Raw genomic sequence first — 20,254 nt, 5'->3', positions numbered from 1 at the left:
CTCTGCTTTCACTGTTTCAGCAGTTCTAGAGACTCTTCCTCCACCTAAGGAGGCAAATCCCTGTCCTTTCATATTTCCTCCTCTACAACAGCTACACCATTTCTTCTTCCATTTTCTGTTTGCCTTTATTTTGCCTTGTGTTTTCTCTCACATTTTTTCTGTAATGTGAACCCACACATCCTTCCTTTTCCCCGCATTCCTGTTGCTTCCCACATGCCTGTGGCTTCCTGCCCCCTCTGACGCATGAGCTCTTCCCTCCTTCCATGGGAAATATCAGGAATTACTTCCCTTTTCCTCCTGTGCCATGCACCCTGCGTGCAACTTTGTTCCCTTTGTAAGTGACTGCTTGTGTCACACTTATTTCTCGAATCACTTTTCCCCCCGAAGTAACACATATTTTCTTGTTTTCTTCTTCCTCTTTGCATGTCTGATCCCTGCCTACTTCCTCCTTAGTTTGTCTTCATTTGCATTTCCATTGTGTCTCTCCCCCACCAAACGACGGTTTCCCTTTCTGAGATCTGTCATGATTTGAGAGCTTTTCCTTCTCACCGACTTCACTGGCAAAGCCAAAGTAGTTTGTTTCCTTGGGACAACACACTTCAAATTCACATTCTTTTATCTCCCATAAGAGATTCTTCCACACCTGTTTCCTCTACCAGTCTGTACAGGCTCTTCCTTCCCTGCTCTCTCCATGAGTCTACAGCAGTACTTGCAGATGCTTCTCCTGACTCGTTGTCCCCTCTCGCACTGTCCTCCCAATGGTCCCCGTGCTCTCTGATCTCCTCTGTCACCTCTCCAGTGACATCGTGACTCCCCGGTTTGTTCCAGGTGAGCTCCTCTGGGGCTGCGGCCCGGGATGGCCGCCTGAAGGTGGGAATGCGGATCCTGGAGGTGAATCACCAGAGCCTGCTGGGAATGACGCACACGGAAGCGGTGCAGATCCTCCGAGGGGTGGGCGATGCGCTCCTCGTGCTGGTGTGCGATGGCTTCGACCCCAAGGCTGCAGCTGCCATCGAGGTGAGGACTGGAGTGCAGGTGCTCTTGGAGTGACCAGGATCCCACCACGTGGATCCTGCCTCTTTCTTCACAGAATGCTGGATTTTCCCAACCTTTTGCTGTAGACTTTTTTTGAGGTCCCAGATTTCAAAGTCTGACCTGTGATATGAACCAGAGGTAGTTGCCAGTCCAGAAAAGCAGTGGTCCCTCAGGACTGTCTCGTTCCTGCTGGTTCCAGAGCTGTCCCATGCTAGCACTGCACTGAAATGAAGTTTTCAAGCTCACTTTCCCCAGGCTATTTGTGCCCATTTTTTTTGGCCAATATTTCCTTTACAGTCAGTTGTCTGGCTCTTTATTGTTGTTTGCCTTTCCCTACAGGGTAACTCTTCCCTGGAGCAATCCTGTGCTCTCTCAGATTTCTGTTTTCAAGGCTTAGCTAGTCAGCTTTTATTTCTCCAGGAGAACATGAACCCAATCCCTGCTCACCTCATCCCCTTCTTGCACCTGGGTCCATTTAATCTTTCTTAGATTATGGACCTGGGTCCATTCATCTTTCTTAGACCTCAGGTTCCTTGAGCACTTGTCAGCTGAAATGGCAGAGGTAGAACTGGGTGCTCATGAGGTCCCTTCCAACCCAAACCAGTCTGGCATTCTGTGGAATGAGGTTTCAAATTGTGAAAGAGTTCTGGTTCTCACAATCAGGGATTGTCCTGGTACACCATATCTGGCAGCCCAGGATAGGGAGTTTTTGGAATGGCACTCTGTGGACTTCCACCAAGTGAGATTTGCCTTTTGCTTTGCAGATGTCCCCAGGAATCATTGCAAACCCTTTTGCTGCTGGCATTGGGCGCAAGAACAGCCTAGAGAGCATCTCCTCCATTGACCGGGATTTGAGCCCTGAGGAACTGGAGATCCTGCAGAAGGTGGGTGTCCTGGCTGAACCGGGAGCATGTGAGAGAGTGGAAACAGCTTCTGGAAATCTCTAGTTAGTCTTCCCTTGGTGCATGGAATCTGCAACATAACAGGCACTGGACATGGCGTGGGATCAGCGGGTCCCAGCACTTGGATCAGGAATGCGCTAGGATGAGGCTGTGGTGCCTTCATGAGGTTCCAGGAGGCTCCAGGTGTGGAGAGAGCACTGGTTGAGGCGGCTCTAACTCTGCTCTCTCCTAGGAGATGGAAATGGTGAGAGAAGCAACTCAGTGGGAGAGAGAAGAAATGGAGAAAGTGGTGAGAGATTTTTTGTGTAGCAAAATCTGTTTGTGGCAGTGACTTTGCTGAGCCCGTGAGCCCCAAGGAAGGTGCCACAGGTTATCTCTGTCCCGTTGTCAGTGCCACGGCAGCTCTGGATCTCTGTCTCTTTGTCAGTGCCATGGGCAGCTCTGGGCATTCCCTCTGTAGAGAAGCACTCCATTACCCCAGCTGCTCTTTGGCTTTGCTGTACCTCCCTATGCACCTCTCTGGTGATGCACCTCTGGTATTCAGAGTCCATTCTTGTTACCTGCTGGTGCCTCCTGGCCAAGCTGCAGCTTTGAGAAAAATGGCCAGTGAGCTTGGAAGTCCCAAATTTAATCAATTCTCACTGTCCAGTACCCCATGACTTGACAGAGTTTTTGTGAGCAAAGATGAGAACGCACAGCTCAGAGCTGCCCTGAGTGGAGAAGTGACACTGTTAATTGATCACAGCTTTGTTCTCCTCAGTTCACATGGTCATTTCTCTGCTTTGCTGTGAGCATTTTGTGTTTCTGCCCATTGGTTCAACCTTGCACAGAAACAGAGATAGAATTTCCTGGGAACAGAAGTAGGATTTCCCAGAAATAGATCAACAGACTCGAGCCCCTCAAGGACTTGAGGTTTCCACTCGTCTCTCCTAAAACAGTAATTTATCCAGTCAGCATTTGGAAGAGAGAAAACTGAATTCTTTGGTGTTGTCAGTTGGGAATCTGCTCCTCTGGCAGATGAGTGTGTACATTTTGCAGGTGTTTCATCAGGTTTCCAGTTCAGTCCCACCTGACGTTTCTCTGGGTTCTCTCAGCAGTTGCAATCTCTCAGCCTTTTCACATTTGCTGCCCCACAAGAGTGGGATGGGGTTGGCAGTTCTGATGGAAGTGGAACGACCTTACAGAATAATCTTCAGCCTGATCCCGTGGGAGACTCCCTGCTCATTGCAGGTGCTGGACTAGATGACCCTGAAAAGTCCCTTCCCACCCAAACCATCCTGGGATTCTGTGAATAATTTATGCAGGAGGGACTTCACCAGTGCCCTTGGTTCAGCCCAGAGTGGAGCCAATTTAGATCAATTTAGTTTTTCGTATAAAATGTCTGGTTCCTTGCCTGAGAAGGAACTTAGAGTGGTTCAGCAAACCTGATTTCATTGTGTTTCTGTTGGAGCAAAGGCTTTTCCTGCCAGTTTTATGTTGGCATATTTGAATATGTATTTGAATATGCATATATGGATTTGAATATGGATATATGGAGTTGAATATGCTCCAGGAGACTTCAGGTACTGTGGGGTCAATATCAGAACTTCTAAAACCTGTGAATAAACCAAGTCTGGCCCCAAACTGCTGCTCAGGCTGAGCAGGTGGCATTTGTCCAGGCTCAGGTAAAGAAAGGTTTTGCCAAAGTTTATACTGAGATTACTTAAAAGTACTTGGCCAAAAAAAAAATAGAAAAACCTTTAGAATCGGTGAAGTAGCCTTGGGTATGTCTCATTTTAGAAATGCTGGTATTTTTTGGTACCCCTTCCCTTGGAGTGTCAGGAGGAGGCAGCAATGGATGCTCCAGGCTCCTCAGAGGTCTCGGGATCCATGAACTGAGGCCCATAAGAAAAGACACATTTTGCTGCTGGACCTTTTAATCTGGGATTGTATTGTAAAGCTGTTTCTGATGATAAAATTTATCTCAGGGATGGAGCCAGCACTGTGTGGGGGCCATTGGAATGCTGAAGGAAGTTCCCATCTTGGTGCCACATCCTCAGTAGTTTCTGTCACCATTTTTGGATCTTTTTTCTTGCTCTTCAGTGATTTGTGTTGATTCCTGCACAAGAACAATAGAGACCAAATGTGTCTCCAGCCTACAACCAGTTGTGAACTGAAGAACTGGGAAGAATTTTGATTTTGCTCTACTCACTGTAGAGGTTTTCAAACCCACTTGCTGCAGACATGAGTCCTTGGACTGATTCCTGGTGTATTTGTCTGTCCCAGCTCTGTGGCTCTAGTTATTTTTCTAATCTTAATCTAGATCCTTCCCAGATGTTGTCAGAGATGGACTTTGAGCATTCCACAGCTCCATGTGGGCTGGCTGGTGCTCCTGTTACTTCTCAGAGAAGTACTCCTGTACTCAGAGAAGGGTCATACACCAGATTAGTGTCACCTGGAACACTCACCCTACAGAGAGCTTGTCCAGAACCAAGCATAACTGGATCCAGAATAGACCTTTAACTATCCCTCAATATCCCTTTGGGAGTTGTGATCCTCCAGACCATTAGTGTCTTCTCCTGTGGAGGCTGGGGGCAGTGTGGGACACTGAGCATCTGTAGTGCATGCACGCTGTTGAAGAGAAGGGCCCAGGTGCTCAGCAGAATTTTCAGTTGGCTCCCTGTCAGCTGCTTTCCACCTCTCAGCCTCCCAGCCTTGGGACTTCTGGACCATCTGGTTCCTGCTTGGGAGGAGCAGCCGGGAGGGTTCTGTGGGCAGGAGAAGGGAAGGATGCTGCTGCTGTGTCCCCAGCTCTGGGCAACAAAGCACAGAGGTATCAGCGCCCAGAAATCAGTCAATCAGTCTTTAGGACAAGTCCCACACTGATCCCTTCCTCTTGCAGCCTGGAAGCGAGCCTGTGGCTGGGGCTTTCAGGATTAGTCACTGGTCACTCTGTAGTGTCCCTGTGGTGCTGAGTGACCATGGGCTGATGATCTGTGCTGGGCCTGGCCTTGTGCTAAGACTGATCTGTCCCTCCCTGATGTATTTACATTGCTGTATGTGATGCTATAAGCAGCATGTGAGTTTTAGGCCTTTTTTCCTTGGTGACAGCCAGGTCTGTGCTCTGTAGATTTGTTTTTCCATTCCCTTCCAACCTCCCTTGCTCTGTCAAGGTGTCTCTTCCAGCAATGAACAACCTCCTCCTCTCCCTTAGTGCTCTGTGTGGCTTGTGCTTTCCTTTGCTTTCCCCAGGATTGTCCCTGCTGAGGATCTTGGGGACCTCTGCTCTCCCCCTGCACTGTGGCAGCCTGATCATGTTGTCCGGGGTGTCCCTGTCCATTCTGCTGGTGGTAATCATACGGGTGCAGAATTCCAGCTCCTCTTTCCCTGGACCCAGGATTCATGCTGAATTTCTGCTCCCCCTCTGCTGGTGCTGGCACTGCTCCTCTATCCCCTTGGGAGTTCCTGCCCAGCATGTCTGACCTCTTTCCCTCTCTCTTGTCTCTCTGCTCTGGCTTTGTCCTGTCCCACGGAAGGAGCAGATGCGTAGGGAGCGGGAGGCAGCCACGCAGCAGCTTGAGGAGGAGGTGGAGGTGAGCAGCATGGAGGGAGGGCTGGAGAGTCCCAGAAAAGGGCTACATCTGGACTGGAAGGCTGGAGAAGTCCCCCAAAAGTGTTTGTTCCCTGTAGCCTGTGTTCTCCATTCCCTCCCCTAAAAGGATGTCACTTTGGGGATAGCAAAAGAGATTGGAACTGAAGAAATGTATAAATATATTGAGAGAGGGACGGTGGAAAACAGTGGCTGGTTTGAAACCTGAACTTCTGTTTGGGGTTAGAAAGACAACACATGACAAGATAAATTGAACAAAGTTGTACAGTGAGTGTGAGTTAAGGCTGAGAAAAGAAACTAGAGGAATTGCAGAGTTGTATTCTTCAACATGTCCAGATCCAGACTGGAACTGTTCTGGATGCTCTTGGAGCAAACGGGTAGGTACAGCACATTCTCCTCCCTCCCTGTGAGGGAGTGGATATGGGAGCAAGAGGAGTGAGGGGATCTGAGCAGCAGTGGGTGGCCAGGAGCCCACAGCGACATGTTCTCTGCAGGGTTTCTCAAGCCCAGCCCCTGCCATGGATCCCCATGGTTGTGTTTGGAACAACTCCAGCTCCTTTTCCAGGCAGTGGGAAGTCTGCAGAGTTTGGAGATAAGGCCTTGATTGTTACTGGGGTGGTTCCCTTTTCATTGCTCTTCCTCCTTGACTTAGTTGACTTTGGACCTGACCCATTCCTGGTGTCTGTGGTTTTTTGCTCCTCTCCAGAGCATCCCCAGTGAACCCCTGCGCCTGGACTACCGGACCCTGGCAGCACTGCCCAGCAGCGGCCTGCAGAGAGGCAACCGTGCTGTGAGTGGGGGCTGGGGGGGTCCCTGCAGGGGGGAGGCTATGAGGGCACCGAGGAGGTGGGGATCCTGTGGGGGAGTGGCCACGAGGGAGTTAAGGAGGTGGGGGTCCCTCTGGGGGAGGCACTGAGGAGCTGTGGAGATGGGGATCCCTGCAGGGGAGGCCGTGGTCCTTTCCTTACCTGCCCTTCACCTGTGCCATGCTGTGGGAGGTGACAGCATCCTTTGCAGAGGAAAACAGGGAAGCAGAACTGTGGGGTGCTCTGGCACTGAAACAGGAGGTAGCTGCAAAGAAAAGATGGGAATAAGAAAATGAGGATAGCAAGAGCCAGGTAGTTTTTCTTTTTGGGAAGAGAAGTTGCAAAGTTGCAAAAAACAAAGCCTGGAACAAGGCAGAAAGAATAGCCCAGAAGAAAGAGAAGAAGGGGACATGAGTTGAAGAGTGCAGGGATTTGTTGTGGAAGGAAGCAGCTCCGGAAAGCTGCCAAGGAGAGAGGGAAAGATACTTCCCAACACAGTGCTGACAGTGTTGGGTGCACAGCTCAGCTGTAAATCCATTTTGGGGTGGTGTTTAGAAAGGAGAAAGGCTGAAGATGCTGAGACTGAAAGTATTTTAAAAAGTTCAAGGCCGAGTTGGACCAATCTTGGAGCAACCTGGTCTAAAGGGAGGTGTCCATGCCCATGGCAGGGGTGGGACTGGATGGTCTTCAGGGTCCCTTCCAACCCAAACCATCCTGAGATTCTATGAAAACCAAGATCCCCCAGGCCTGCAGAAGACAAAGTGGCTGTGGTTGTATGTTGTGGCTGAGCCCTGTGGCTCATGTATCGTGTTGTGTGTCGTGACTCCAGCTGTGGATGCTCCTGCCCTGTGCTCTGCCTGCCAGTCCCTCATATGTGGTGGTGAGAAATTCCAGTTTTCACAAACTTTATGGATTACAAACTGATCTCCCTTCTGTGTTGTTTAAATTCTCCCCTTTCCATCTTTGCTTCCTTTTATCTTCCCTGCATCACCCCTATTCCATTGGGCTTCTGTCTGCTTCTTCACACATCCTCAGTCTCCACCTTCCTTTCCTTCTGGTGTGGCAAGACCTCCCTTTGCTCTCATCATCCCACTCCACTGTTTTGGGATCGTCTCTTTTACCTTTCTAGTCTCTATCCCATTCCATGCAAACAGGTCTCTTCTCCTGTTCTCTTTCCTCCCATTTCCAGGCCCTCTTGCTTTCTGCCTCACTCAATGACAGCCTTGCATTGTCCCCAGCTCTGGCTCCTTTTGTTCACATACTTCTCAGCTTTTAGGTTTCCCTCCCGCTGTTCACACAAAAAGCATTATCAGGAAAAGGTTTATTTTTAGCACCTCTGAGTGTAACTTGGTAGCTGGAAGAGGGGGAGAGCCAGCCTCAGGCAGCAGCTGCCTCTGTGCCGGACAACCCAAGTGTGGTCCAGAGCGGAGCAGCCTCTGGGAGCTCGTGCCTTGCAGCCTGTGTCAACCCGGGAACGCCTGGCATGGGAATGTGGGGCTGAGTGTGCCGGAATGCCGGGGTGATGGGCGGCATCTATAAATGTCCTATTTCAGGGAAGGGCCCAAGGGTGCCAATGTGTGGTTTTGTCCAGCTGTCACTGGCCCTGTCTTTGCTCTGGTTGGAAAAGTATGTCTGCCTGGACTGTGGGGACAAGTGAGATTCTGGTGTGGGGATAGGGAGGTTCTGGTGGTCCTTCAGGACAGGCAGGTCAGTGACAGGTCATCCATCTCTGGACAGTCTGACTGCATCCAGATGATCTGTTCTCTTGTCCTGTTCCCATTGTGGTTTTCTCTTTCTCCCTGTCTCCAGCCCAACTCTCTCACCACATACATTCTCCTCTAAAAACAGTGTCTGGGTATCTTTTACTGACAGAGTTCCATGCAAAGGAGCTGTTCCTGTCATTGCTCTGGGATAGGGGGAGCTGTAGGGAGCTGTTCCTATCCTCATCATGGTACACGAGGAGCTATGTGAAACTGTTCCTGTCCTTACTGTGGGGCAGGAGGAGATGCAGGGAACCATTCCTGTCCTGGCTGTGGAGCAAGAAGAGCTGCAGGGAATTGTTCCTGTTCTGATAATGGAGCAAGAGGAGGTGCACATCAATCCTGACCACTGTAACTGAGGGTGGAATTTATCATGAGGATTCTGAGAATGGCCCCTAGAGAAGGGAGCAGGTGATTGTCTGCCTTGGATCAATCTGTGTTGCTGCATCTAGGTCCCTTTGTGAGCAGGATTTAACAAAGGCTGATGATTTGCCTGTTCTGTTTGTCCGCTCTTAAAAGCCCAACTGAAAATTCCCTTCGGAAGCAGCATGGGAATGCTCGTTTGGGCAATGCTCTTTGGCCATGCAGCCAGTGTACTGCAATGTCTGGGTAGAAGCTGTGGCTGCCCCATCTCTGGAAGTGTCCAAGGCCAGGTTGGACAGGGCTTGGAGCAACCTGGTTTAGTGGAAGGTGTCCCTGCCCCTGGCAGGGGAGTGGAATGAGATGAGCTTTAAGGTCCCTTCTCACCTAAACCATCCTGGGATTCTGTGACTCTCTGACAATGCCCTTGCAGGAGTCAAAGAGCTGTTACAGTCTCTGTCATCAAACAGGTGGGAAAGCCAGACCCATGAGGCACTGATCACAGCAAAATGATTTAAGTCTAGCTTTGCCTTCTGGACTATGAGAAGCAGAGAAGAACTGACATGTCTCAGGACCAGGTCACCATGATTAGTTAATTAACAACGTGTACTTTCTTCTCTGAATTTGTTTCTCTTTGGTTTCTTGCCACTGATTCTTTCTCTGTACTTGTTCTGCAGATTTCAGATTAGATTTCTTTCAGTGCCCTGGAGATTGCAGGGTAACACATGCTTGTCCTGTCTGCAGGCTGGGAAAGCTCACTGCATTGCCCAAATCTTTGCTAACCCAAAATAGAAATTGTGGCTTGTCTGACAGAAATAGTTCCTGTGGGGCCAGGGAGTGAGAAATCCCCACCGGGACATGCCACGACAGTGGAAGCTGGAGCTTACAGCTAGGGGCAGATCCTACCCAGTTCCAGTCAGGTCCAAGAACAAAACAGGGATTAAGACTCCCCACGGACTATCAAGCTTGATGGCCCCCTGGGAAAAGGCAGTTGGAATTAGGGTTTTTACACTGGAAAGTCATATAGCCACAATGGCAGGATTCCTCAAGGTAGCACAGACTTTGCTGCTCAGGAAACATGATATGAGCCAGGGCTCTGCCGACCACAGAGGTTGGGTTGGGGGGGTTAGGGGAGGGCCTCCGAAATTCCTGAGCCTCCCAGCTGCCATTGTAGTCACCAGCCCACCCCCAAGAGCTATTTTGGTGACCACTGCCATGACACAGGAGCTGGAGAATGTGTTCTGAACAGGAGAGGTCTTTCTGCTCCCCAGAGACACTTGGATGGAAGGTTTGCTCTTTGCTCTCTGCCTTTCTCTGCTCTCCTGAGGAAGGCTGTGGCTGGGGTAACAAATTTTCTTCTATGGCATTAAGAGGAAGGGTCGGGGCTTTGCCTGGACTGGGTGCAAGCCCTGGTAAAGCTAGGGCTGCCTCAGTCCTGCCATCAGCAAGAGCCACCCAAGGGGTCTGTGCTCCATCAGCTCTACTGAGCTCTAGTACTTTGGGTGAATTATGATGCAGTGGAGCCATAAAACCATGTTCACCTGTACAGGTGTGATGGAAATGCACGGGGTGGGTGTTGTGTGACTATGTGGCAGTGTGACAGCAGAGGCCAGGCCATGGCAGGGGGAGTGTGAATGGTGTGGGAGTTGGACTGGTTGATCTCCAGAGATCCCTTCCAACCTGAGCTGTTCTGTGATTCTGTGTGCTGTGGTGGGCAGGGGGAGGATGTGTGCTCATGCAGGTGTTGGCAGTGAGTTTGGCTGGAGAGCAGCTGGAGAAATGTGTGAGTTGGAGCAGTGCAGGGAGCGCTCGTGCCTTTCAGCTCCCCAGGGTACGTGTGAACAGCAGGGTCCTCTTCTGAAAGTGGCATTGGGGGTCACAGATTGGTGGTAGAGCAGGAGAGAGGGATGGCATGATATGTGGGCATTAGCACTGGAATTCTTCTCTTCCCTGTCCTTCAGCAGCTGCTCTATATTTTCTTCCTCCTCTCCTTTATTCTCTTCTCCTTATTTCTGTCTGATCCTTCTGTTTTCCTCTCAGCCTGTTCAGTGTACTAAGCCCAGCTCCAGCATGGAGGGTGACTGCACGGTGCTGTCCCTGCCCACAGAATGGGACAGCCGGGAAGCGTCCCCGGACCTGGCAGCGGGTGCAACCAGTGGCAGTGTGGCTGGGCCCCCTCAGCACTCCACGTCACCCCATCAGCACACGAGCGGGGCAGAACAACCCTGGGGAGACAAGCAGGACTCCTCAGGGTGTCCCTTGTCCCAGGAGCAGCTTCCAGAAACGCCAGAGCCAGAGTGTCTGATCGACTCACAGCCCATTCCCTTCAGTGAGAACCCCTTTGTGGTGGCCAACCGCAGGGGCAAGGCTGCAGGCACAGCCAGCCTGGGAGGGCCTCCCCTGGGCTACGGCAGCGGGGGCGTGCTGAAGACCAGCCTGTACTGCAAGGCAAGCGGTGTGTGCCATGTGGTGTTTGGCATGTACTCACACAGTCTGGGCTGCCGCCCCCTACTAAACCCCAGCGCCGGGCAGCACGGTGCCCGCGGGCCGGGCCCCCCTAACCCGTGTGCCCCAGCACTGCGTGGGGGGGCTGCTGGTCCCCGAGGGTCGGTGTGTTGTCCTCCAGCCACTAACGCACCCCGGTCATGGCCATGTGTGCGCTGCCGAGCCCCGCTGAGGGGACACAGTGGTATCTGTGACTTCCCTGCTGTCCTTCTGAGGCCAGCTAGGACAGCAGTGTCCCTGCCCACTCAGCTGGCAGCACGCGACTGGCAGGGCTTGTGGGAGATCGGTGCTGGTGCCACCTGGGGCCTGAATGGCCCTTCTTAGAGGTCTGAAAAGCAAGTGGAGAGCAGCTGCCGTGGTTGATCCACAGCCCAGGAGCTGCTCCTCCAAATGACACTTTTTGGTAGGATGAGACTGGGATTTCAAGGGAGAACTTTGCTTTCTGCTTTGGGAAATCTGTTTCTGTTTGACATACTTGCTTGTGCACAGGGAACTTTTGGCAGAGCAGAGACTAGACCCAAAGATGGGTCTAGTCCATCCTCTGAGCTTCACGTTGCTTTTCCCTTCTTGCTTTCTCAGCCTTTTGGGAGGTCTCAAAAGCTAAACAGCCACAGATAAACAGCCCCACACGGAGGAAAAAACAATCAATCAACCAACCCAGCCCCTAGCTGTATTGATCTTGGAGATGTTTTAGGGAATTTCACAGGTGTGTAGGCAGGTCAGCTTAGAGCAAGGCATGTAGTGGAATCTGTGCTCCAGTATGAACTTCAGGTCACTTCAGACTTTGTCAGATTAAACACTGTTGCCCAAGGCTGACTTGAACCAACTGACCAGTGGCTGTGGAATTAGTGACTGGGAACCATAGGTTTGCCTAAACAGTTCTCTAAATTCCAAATGACCTGCTTTCATCTTTAGGCATCTAAAATACTTCTGAGATGTGCTCCTCACTCCTGCAGTCACAGTGCAGGTGGTTCCTGGGACTCTGCTCTCTGTCCAGCTGTTGGGATGGGCTGTCGGCTGGTTCAGCCAAGCGTTGGTGCCAGAGGTTCCTCTGGAATTGAGGAGAGCCCTGTCTCTCCAATGCTACTGGTTCTGCCACCAGGCCAATAGTAATGGATGTGGCTGGGGATGATTCCTGTCTCCTTCCAGTTGGAAATGGCAATTTTTGCTCAGTGTCTGTACAGCAGGAGGTTTGCCTGGACTGTGGCCCTGCCCGTGAGGGCTGTGAGGAGTCAGGGGAGAGGATTCTCAGGGCTTGGTACGAGGCTGAGGCTGTACCTGATCTAGCTGGCCTTGCAGGGTGTTTGGATGTCATCCCAGTTCCAATTCCCTTGCTGTTTCTAGTGCTTTTTGGAGTTTCTGGCACATTCCAGCTGCTGCTGGTCCTGCTAACCCTGCTCCCTGGTGAGAAGCCACGGCTGGATGTCCAGGGTGTCCTATGCCTCCTGGGCTCTACGGACTTTCTCCTGCCATACAGTAACTCTCGAGCTTTGTCTTCTCTCTTTCAGGCTCCTGTGGGCGAGTCTGGGACAGGAAATTCCAGGCGTGAAACCCCCTATTCTCCCAGTAATCTGCAGGTGAGACTGCCCTCTGGATAGGTGATATGGGAAAGGCAGGGAGGCACTTCCAGGGGTGAAATGCAGAGGAAGCTGAGGGCAATTTTCATCCTTCAGTGACACTGTCGAGGTGGAGGGGATCTGTCACAGGATGCAACTAGAGAGCAAGGGAAGAACTCCCTCCTTCAAAATGCCTCAGGGAGCCAGGAGGGTGATTAGCTGGTCATAAATGAGCTCTGAGAGGTGGCTTAATTCCAGGGTGATGATGTACCCGGAGTGGTACAACCTGTAGTTGTCAGTATTTTGGGAATGGCCTCACCAATGCCTTATACAGAGACCCTGGCAACTGGTATGTGGTAAGAAATGGAGGAGTCAGGGTTTGGAGAATAATCTCGGGTCTGTAAACCAGTGCTGCTTGCTCGGAGGTTTTCCTTCTGCAGTGGAAAGTGTCTATTTCTTGTAACTTCTGATTATTTTTTCTTTATGAATATTACCTGTCCTACCTCACTGTTCTTACTCATTATATCAACTCTGATCTTTCCTTCTCAGTCTCTGAGTCTTTGCTCCCACTGTCCATCCTGTGGCAGGAGGTGTCACAGCTCAGTTGAACCTTTTGAAGTTAAATGATCTTAAATGGAATTTTTAATTTCCCTTCACAGCCATTATCTGTAATTGGGTTTTATACTGGGGGCTGGAGTGAACTGCAAGTTGTACTTTGTCTCTGTCTGTAGTCATTTTGGGTCTGTTGTGTTCCTTTTGGAGCTGGACAGCTGCTCTCCAGCTGTTTGAGAGCAGCTGTCCAGCTGCTCTCCCCACTGGCTCTAGCACTTCCCTGATCTTCAGTGGAGCCATTTCAGTTCTCAGAGCTGGAGAGGACTCTTGAGGTGAAGGGCTTTACCTTGGGGTGAGGTGACCAGTGACACGGGCTCAGGAGAAGGATCGAGACCATGTGCTGAAACTGTAGGAGCAGCACTTCAGTCCATCTCCTGCTACTTCTCAGTCTGTCTCGCATCTCCCTCCGTTCTTGGATCCTTTGGAATTGAGTGTCAACACAGCAAGATTAGAAGAGGATGAGATTTGTTATAGCAACACTATTTCAAGGCACTTTGTTCCAACTGCATGTGTTTCTCTATTTGCATTTCTGACAGCAGCTGCAAACTTGGTGAGGGTTGTTTTGGGCTGTTTGTAGTTTTTCCTTTTACCACAATTGCCAGTTTTCTTTGAGATTGGTTTCCATGGATTCCCAGGATGGTTTGGGTGGGAAGTGACCTTCAAGACTATCTCGTTCCACCTCCCTGTCATGGACAGACACACCTTCCACTATCCCAGGTTGCTCCAACCCCTGTCCAACCTGGCCTTGGACACTTCCAGGGATGGGGCAGCCACAGCCTCTCTGGGCAACCTGTGCCAGGGCCTCCCCACCCTCACAGGGAAAAATTTCTTCCCGATATCCCATCTAACCTTGCCCTCTGTCAGTGGGAAGCCATTCCCCTTGCCCTGTCACTCCAGGCCCTTGTCCCAAGTCCCTCTCCAGCTCTCCTGGAGTCCCTTTAGGCACTGCAAGGGGCTTTAAGGTCCCCCCAAGGCCTTCTTCAGGTTGAACACTCCCAGCTCTCTGCTTTTCTGAAGATTCAGGAGTCTTGTTCCTCCAGAGCAGAAGTTCCAAGGAATTGCATCTCTAATTCTTTGGCTTCATCTATTTTTAATGTTAATTCTTTGGTTTCAACATCTTGTAGTCCAGCCAGAATTTATTGGCTTATTTCAGAGAAGTCCTGAGGGAAATGGAATCCTTTGTCCCGAGTTGACGTCGTGCCTCTGTGAGGGGGTTGGGGGAGGCAGGAGGTGTTTGTGGTGGGTCTGTGTGTGTGCTGAGCAGGGCAGAGGGGCTTCCCCCATAGTGGGGACCCCAACAGCTCCAGGTGCTGCAGTCTCTGTGCTTCTCTCCCATGGAAAACCCAGTCTCTCCATTTTCTCTCCCATTCTCTCCCCTGCTGATGCCCCTCTCCAGGTGCCTGCAGCCCCCCGGCCTCCTCACCTGGCCGGCAGGGAGACCCGCTTTGTAAGTGCTGCTGGTGTGCGGTGTGCGCTGCTGCTCCGGCTGCTCCCGCTGCCCACGCCCCGTGCTCCAGCTCCGTGTCCCTGCGGGGCTTGGGGCTCCCCTGGGGCTCGCTGAGGAAGCAGCGCCCTGGTGGCACCTGAGGCACAAGGGGCTGCTCCTTGTGAGCTGCTGCTGTGATGGCACCTGCAAGCGCTTCTGGGGAGGACCTGCGGTGGGATGGCTTTGCTCCGGCTTGGGGGCAAGTGCAGAGGGTGGGAATATGCCCAGGGAATGTGTCCATGGTCCAGGAGCAGAGGATATGCCCAGGGACCAGGACCTGGGGATGTAAGCAGGGAACAGGACCAGGGGCTGTGAGCCGGGGCCAGGAGCAGGGTATTTGCCCATGGGCCAGGACCAGAAGATGTGCCTGTGGGTCAGGACCAGGATCAGCCTAGAGGTCAGAACCTGGATATGTGCAGAGAGCTGAGGGTATCCTCGCATAGCAGAGGAGCTGGGAGGAGCTCTGGCAGATGGGCTCTAGCCTGTCCCCACTCAGAGAAGCAGGTGTGGGGGGTTTCTGTGGCATCTAGGAGTTCTCCACACACGGTAGGCAATGGGGCAGAGGTAAACTAAAGGTTTTCAGGGCAGACTCCAGATTCACACCTGTGTTTCTGTTTGCAGGCTTCCATTAACTTCATTACGTCACAGGATGACAGTAAATCAGTGAGTACAACTCAGTTCTGAGACCTGACTGTGGTGTTCCTGTGCATCCCCTAGCCACGTGGAGCTAGTCTCTTCCTCCTGTGGGTGCTCACTCCCACCCAGACTTGCAGCTCAACTGTTGGCTCCTATTCTATCTCCTTCAGTCCTCCACTGTGCCTCCAGTTTGTACAAATGCACCAAGTTCTTAAATATTATCAATTTGAAAACCCAACACAATTGTTTTAGCAGCTTATATTCCTGTTTCCCCTCGCAGCTTCCACTCCTGGGGTTTTTGCTGGCTTACCCAACTCCTGCTGCCACTCTCTTTAGTGTCCGATGCTCTGTTCAATTCCACACAATATCCAGCAGTGATGATGATGCCTAGGTCAAGTCTTAGACTCTTGCCTCTGCTCCTATAACTGCATTTCTAGTCAGAGCCCTGACTGGGTCTGGTTCACTTCCATCTACAGCTTCTGCCAGTTTCCAGTTCCTGGCTGATGTTTCCCTACTTCCATCCTCAGTGCTCACATTCTCTGAATTTCATCACACTCACACTGACCCTTGTAGCTGCTTCTTGTGTGGCAGATGCTCCCTTGTGTCCTGGCATTCTCCATAACCCACTGGTCCTGCGTGACCCTGACTTGGCTGAATCTCTTCTGGTGGTGGACCCAGGAGCTCTCCCTGCCGGTCTGGGTCTGGTAGCTGGAGCGGGCAGCACAGCTGAGGAATGAAGCTGGGGTGCATGGATTTGCATAGATTTGTTTATTCACCTGCATGGCAGGCACCTTGCTGCCCTAACTGCTCGTTTCTCTTCTCTCTTTCTCCCTCCCCCTCCTCTTCCTCTGCTTTTCTCTGGGGCGCTGACATGAGCAGACCAAGCCTGGCGTCATTCAGCCTCTGTCCCGCGTGCGACAAAGTGCTGCCTCACACACTGCGGAGGAGGGGGACAGCCCCAACCCCTTCCAGCAGCCCGAGCCATGCTTCAGGATCCACAACTCTGTAAGTGGCTTGGGGTTCCTCCCTGAAAGCCATTTCCCTGCCTTAGGTGCCACCTGGCTGGACACCTTCCCAGCAGCCATGGTGTGGTTTGACATCCATGTGCCTGAGCTGAGGCTGGTGGTGTCCATGCACCGGTCTGGGTACCCCAGGGAGGAGCCCTCACTCCTGACAGGCAGGAGTCATCAAAGGTGGTGCATCCCACTTGTTTCTTTGGGCCTCCCCAGCTGCCCTGTGTCTCCCCATCCCAGGAGTCAGCAATGCTGAAGCTGTTGTGGCCAAAATCCCCAGAGCAGGGAAAGGTTTAGAGCCATACTTGTGAGGTGTTAAGTTCTGTGGAGGCATAAATCCTACAGAACCTTTTTCAATGTCTGGCACCTTGGAGCAAGAGTCAATAGCATCCTGCTGATGGATTTTTTGATTTACAGAATTATTATTTTTGAAAAGTTCATATTTTCAGGACCGTTTGTTGATGGGAGAGAAAGATTCAGGTGTTTTGGTCTGTCATGCCAGAAGACTTGTGTCCCTTAAATATGTAAGTGGAAGGAATAGTGAAAGGTGTCCCTGTCCACAGCAGGGGGCTGGGACTGGATGTGGTTTAAGTCCCTTCCCACCCAAACCATCCTGGGATTCCATGGATCCAGCCCTTCTGTCTCTATTGGAGCTTGTACGACATGGTGCCAAAACAGAGGCGTGGTTTGCAGGCAAAGAGCTGTACAGAACCCATGGAATTGGTCATGGTCCACATTTTACAGTCTCTTCGGATTTCACTGTGCTGTCCTTTAGCCTGTGGAGAAGGAGCATGATCAAACAACATAATTTAGCCTCAGTCCAGAACAAAGAAAAACTACAAAGGGCTGGAACTAGGTTAGTGCAGCTGGAGGGTTAGAGTGATGAATAGCAAAAGGGTATTTGTTTTCCAGCAGAAGGAAGGTTGGGATGTCATAGCCTCCCATCCCAATAATTTCTGTGGTGCTTTGAGCAGGTCACCCCAACTCTGCTTCCCCCCAAACATGGCAGGAGGGGTCATGGGGAAGGTGGATGAGGAAAGGACCAGCAAAGACAGTGATGAGCAATAGGAAGGTCCCCTCAGACTTTGTCAGATGTTTCTGAGTAAGTGGAATTCTGCAAAGGAAATATTTGAGATCAGAGGCAGATCTCCTCCCAGGTCACAAATGCTTGAATCAGATCATGGAACCACAGGGTGGTTTGGGTTGGATGGGACCTTAAAGACCATCTTGTTCCACTCCCTGCCATGGGCAGGGACACCTTCCACTAGAAGGAATCTTGTTCAACCCTTAGTAGGGGTCAGAGTCAACCATGTAACTGTCCTGTTCCAGCCCCCAAACCCCTGATTCAGGTAGTCACATGCTGGTTGAATTGGGTGGAAGTCCTCAAGGACTGTGACAGCAATGTGGTCCTTGGCCAGGAGATCCATCACAACATTCTTGTCAGATCAGTGAGGATCTGTGCCACTGCAAGTACCATTCCTCCACCATCCAGGAAATAAAACAGGGCTGTGACCCATGTGCTGCTGTGTGTAGTGTATGTGCAGTGCTTTGCTCCTTGTGTTCCTGCCCAAGGCTCAGGAAACAGCCTTGGCAAGGTTTACATATTCCATTACACATTCTTTTTCATATCCCACTCTTCGAGCTCTGCAGGCCAAGAGTTGGGCTGTGTCTCCCCCGTGTGGGTTTTTTCACACCACCTGTGCTCACCTTTACCTCCTGTCTGTCCCTGTAGCAAAAGCCACCGTCGCCACCCTCCCCTGACGAGGTCCCCATCAATGTCAAGCAGGCCTACAAGACCTTCGCAGCAGTGCCCCTGTCCCACCCGCTGCTCGGGACTCAGGTAACTTGTGTTGCTGGGGGGTTGCTCCAGCAGAGGTGTGAGCAGAGCAGGTGTGAGAAGGGAAGAAGGTGGTGATCTGTTCCCTCCAAAGAAAGCTGCTGTGGAGAAGGGGGATGTTGAGGTCCTGTGGAATTTGGCATCTGTTCACCACGCCTGCAGAGTCCTGTCTGTGAGTGTACCAGGTCCTGGAATCTCACAGCATCATTACTCTCCTTGGACATTGGGATGTTGATGTACCACCAAGCTGTTCTCATACAAAGGAACTCTGAAATTCCAGAGTCCAGGGCCAGGCTAAACTTGCGCTGAGCTATTTTTGAGTGGATTTTGATTTTGAGCTTCACTAGAACTATTTTTTCTCCCCTCCATGTAGCTGAATCATGGAACAGCTCAGGTTAGATGAGGCCTTGGAGGTCATTGCCTTAGTCTCCCATGCAAAGCAGGACAACCTTGAAAGTTAGAATCATTGAATCATGAAATGTCCTGAGTTGGAAGGGACCCACAAGGATCATGAAGTCCAGCTCCTGGCTCTGCACAGGACACCCCCAAGAATCCCACCATGTGCCTGAGAGCATTGTCCAAATGCATCCAAAATTGTAAGAGGTTGCTGAGCCCATCCCCTTGAGTTCTGAATTCCCAAAATCAGAGATTCTGAGGTCACTATGGGCACTCTTGAACCATCTCTGCTGTGAAGAGGTTTTTTTCTGTTTTACTGAATTTCTCTTACCACAGCTTGTGTCTTCTGCTCATCCCTTGCTGGCCATCTCCTGAGGAGCCTGACCTTGGCTCTGTAACTCCTCTAGGGATGCAGGAATTAGATCCCCCTCCCTTGAGCCTCCTCTTCCAGGCTGAACAAGCACAGCTCTCTGAGCCTGCTCTCAAATGTCACCTCCTGCAACCCCTGTGCCATTTTGCTGGCATCCCCTTGATGTGGCATGGTTTGTTGGTGTTATCTCTGTCCCAGGGAGCCCCACACTGGGCTCGCTGCCCTCGAGGTGCCCTGAGCCTGCTGCCTACCCTCCCATACCGTCCTCCCTGCCCATCCTTCCCGAGGAGCCTGTGTCCATGCATGGCAGCTCCATCTGGGTGAGAGCTCTGGAGATGTCTGATGTAGATAGTCATTTAATAAAGGAGCAGAACCCTATGGCAGAACCCCTTTGGTGCTTCGGGGCCCTCTGCTCTTGGAATCACCTCACTGCTTCCCTTTTCCCTGTTCCTGTCTTGTTCTTGCTGGCACATTCTTGCCGCAAATGAGATCCTGTTTCACAGATGGCTTTCTACTGGGGTGTTGCTTCTTCCTTTCCCTTTCCCTTTCCCTTTCCTTCCTTCCTCTCCCTTTCTTTCGTTTTCCATGCTCATGCTGGAAGCTGTGGCTATCCTGCAGTGACCTGTGACAGCCACTTTGTGCCTTCCCTTATCCCCAGCTGCCCTCACCTTGATCTGGTTTGGTACATCAGTAGAGGTCACAGTCTGTCTCTACTGTTTGTAGGCTTGACTTTTGTCCATTTTAGCTTTATTGACTGATTTCCTCAGAGTTAATGACTGTCAGACAACCTCAGGGAAGATGTAGCAAAGCCCAGGATGAACAGGAGGTGGAACTGTCTCTGTTGGCACCTGCCATCCCCAGGTGACCCAAACTTATGGTCAAGTGTGCCTTGTGCACAGAAGCGTTTCCAGCATCACCATCTCCAGCTAATGCATTGCGGGTTGAGGAACAATTTCTGCTCCTGTGGGAGATTACCTGGCAGTTTGCACTTCTGAGGGAAATTCTTTTCATCCTCTTAAATTATTTTTGTTTAATTACATTTGTCCATTGAACTTGGACAGACTGATAACTCCACTGCTCACATTATCTCTGCCTGCTTCTGGATTTTTAGGAATATATCAGCTACTGTTTTAGGCATGAACTTCCACTCAGTTAAAAAGTCCATTAAAAATCCGTGCTTGTCAAATGGGCATTGTCACAAGTCATTCCACTCAGAGTTATTGTGCAGGGATTGTTCTGGTCCTGCACATTTGTGTTGAGTTCTTGGCTTTGCTTCTGTGGTAGCAGCAATAATTCCTGTTTCCAGGCATTTGCTTCTTAGCTAGAAGCTATTTTTTGCCTTTTTTAGCTCCTTCCCTTCTCTCTTATTGTACTCCATATTATACAAAATT

The 20,254-nt window shown here is 51.0% G+C and overlaps 1 protein-coding gene across 25 annotated transcripts in view; it reads left to right on the top strand.

The window, feature by feature from the left end:
• Nucleotides 1-20,254, top strand: part of SCRIB (scribble planar cell polarity protein) — a 99,541-nt gene that overhangs the window by 59,105 nt on the left and 20,182 nt on the right. For 8 of the 25 annotated variants that reach the window (XM_050331115.1, XM_050331117.1, XM_050331122.1 and 5 more), the window contains 10 exons: nt 829-1,017; nt 1,800-1,919; nt 2,170-2,226; nt 5,453-5,509; nt 6,233-6,316; nt 12,466-12,534; nt 14,522-14,572; nt 15,233-15,274; nt 16,127-16,252; nt 17,993-18,100. In XM_050331115.1, coding sequence (XP_050187072.1) covers nt 829-1,017; nt 1,800-1,919; nt 2,170-2,226; nt 5,453-5,509; nt 6,233-6,316; nt 12,466-12,534; nt 14,522-14,572; nt 15,233-15,274; nt 16,127-16,252; nt 17,993-18,100 — 903 coding nt within the window. Of the gene's footprint in view, nt 1-828; nt 1,018-1,799; nt 1,920-2,169; nt 2,227-5,452; nt 5,510-6,232; nt 6,317-10,492; nt 10,901-12,465; nt 12,535-14,521; nt 14,573-15,232; nt 15,275-16,126; nt 16,253-17,992; nt 18,101-20,254 lie in introns of all 25 variants that reach the window. The other 17 variants (XM_050331136.1, XM_050331112.1, XM_050331135.1 and 14 more) reach the window with 16 other exon arrangements.

The sequence above is a fragment of the Myiozetetes cayanensis genome, unplaced genomic scaffold, assembly GCF_022539395.1.
Source record: "Myiozetetes cayanensis isolate MyiCay16 unplaced genomic scaffold, myiCay2020 scf48, whole genome shotgun sequence".
NCBI classification, from domain to species: Eukaryota; Metazoa; Chordata; class Aves; order Passeriformes; family Tyrannidae; genus Myiozetetes; species Myiozetetes cayanensis.
The sequence above is the reverse complement of the archived record's forward strand: the minus strand, read 5'-3'. Positions and strand labels throughout refer to the sequence as shown.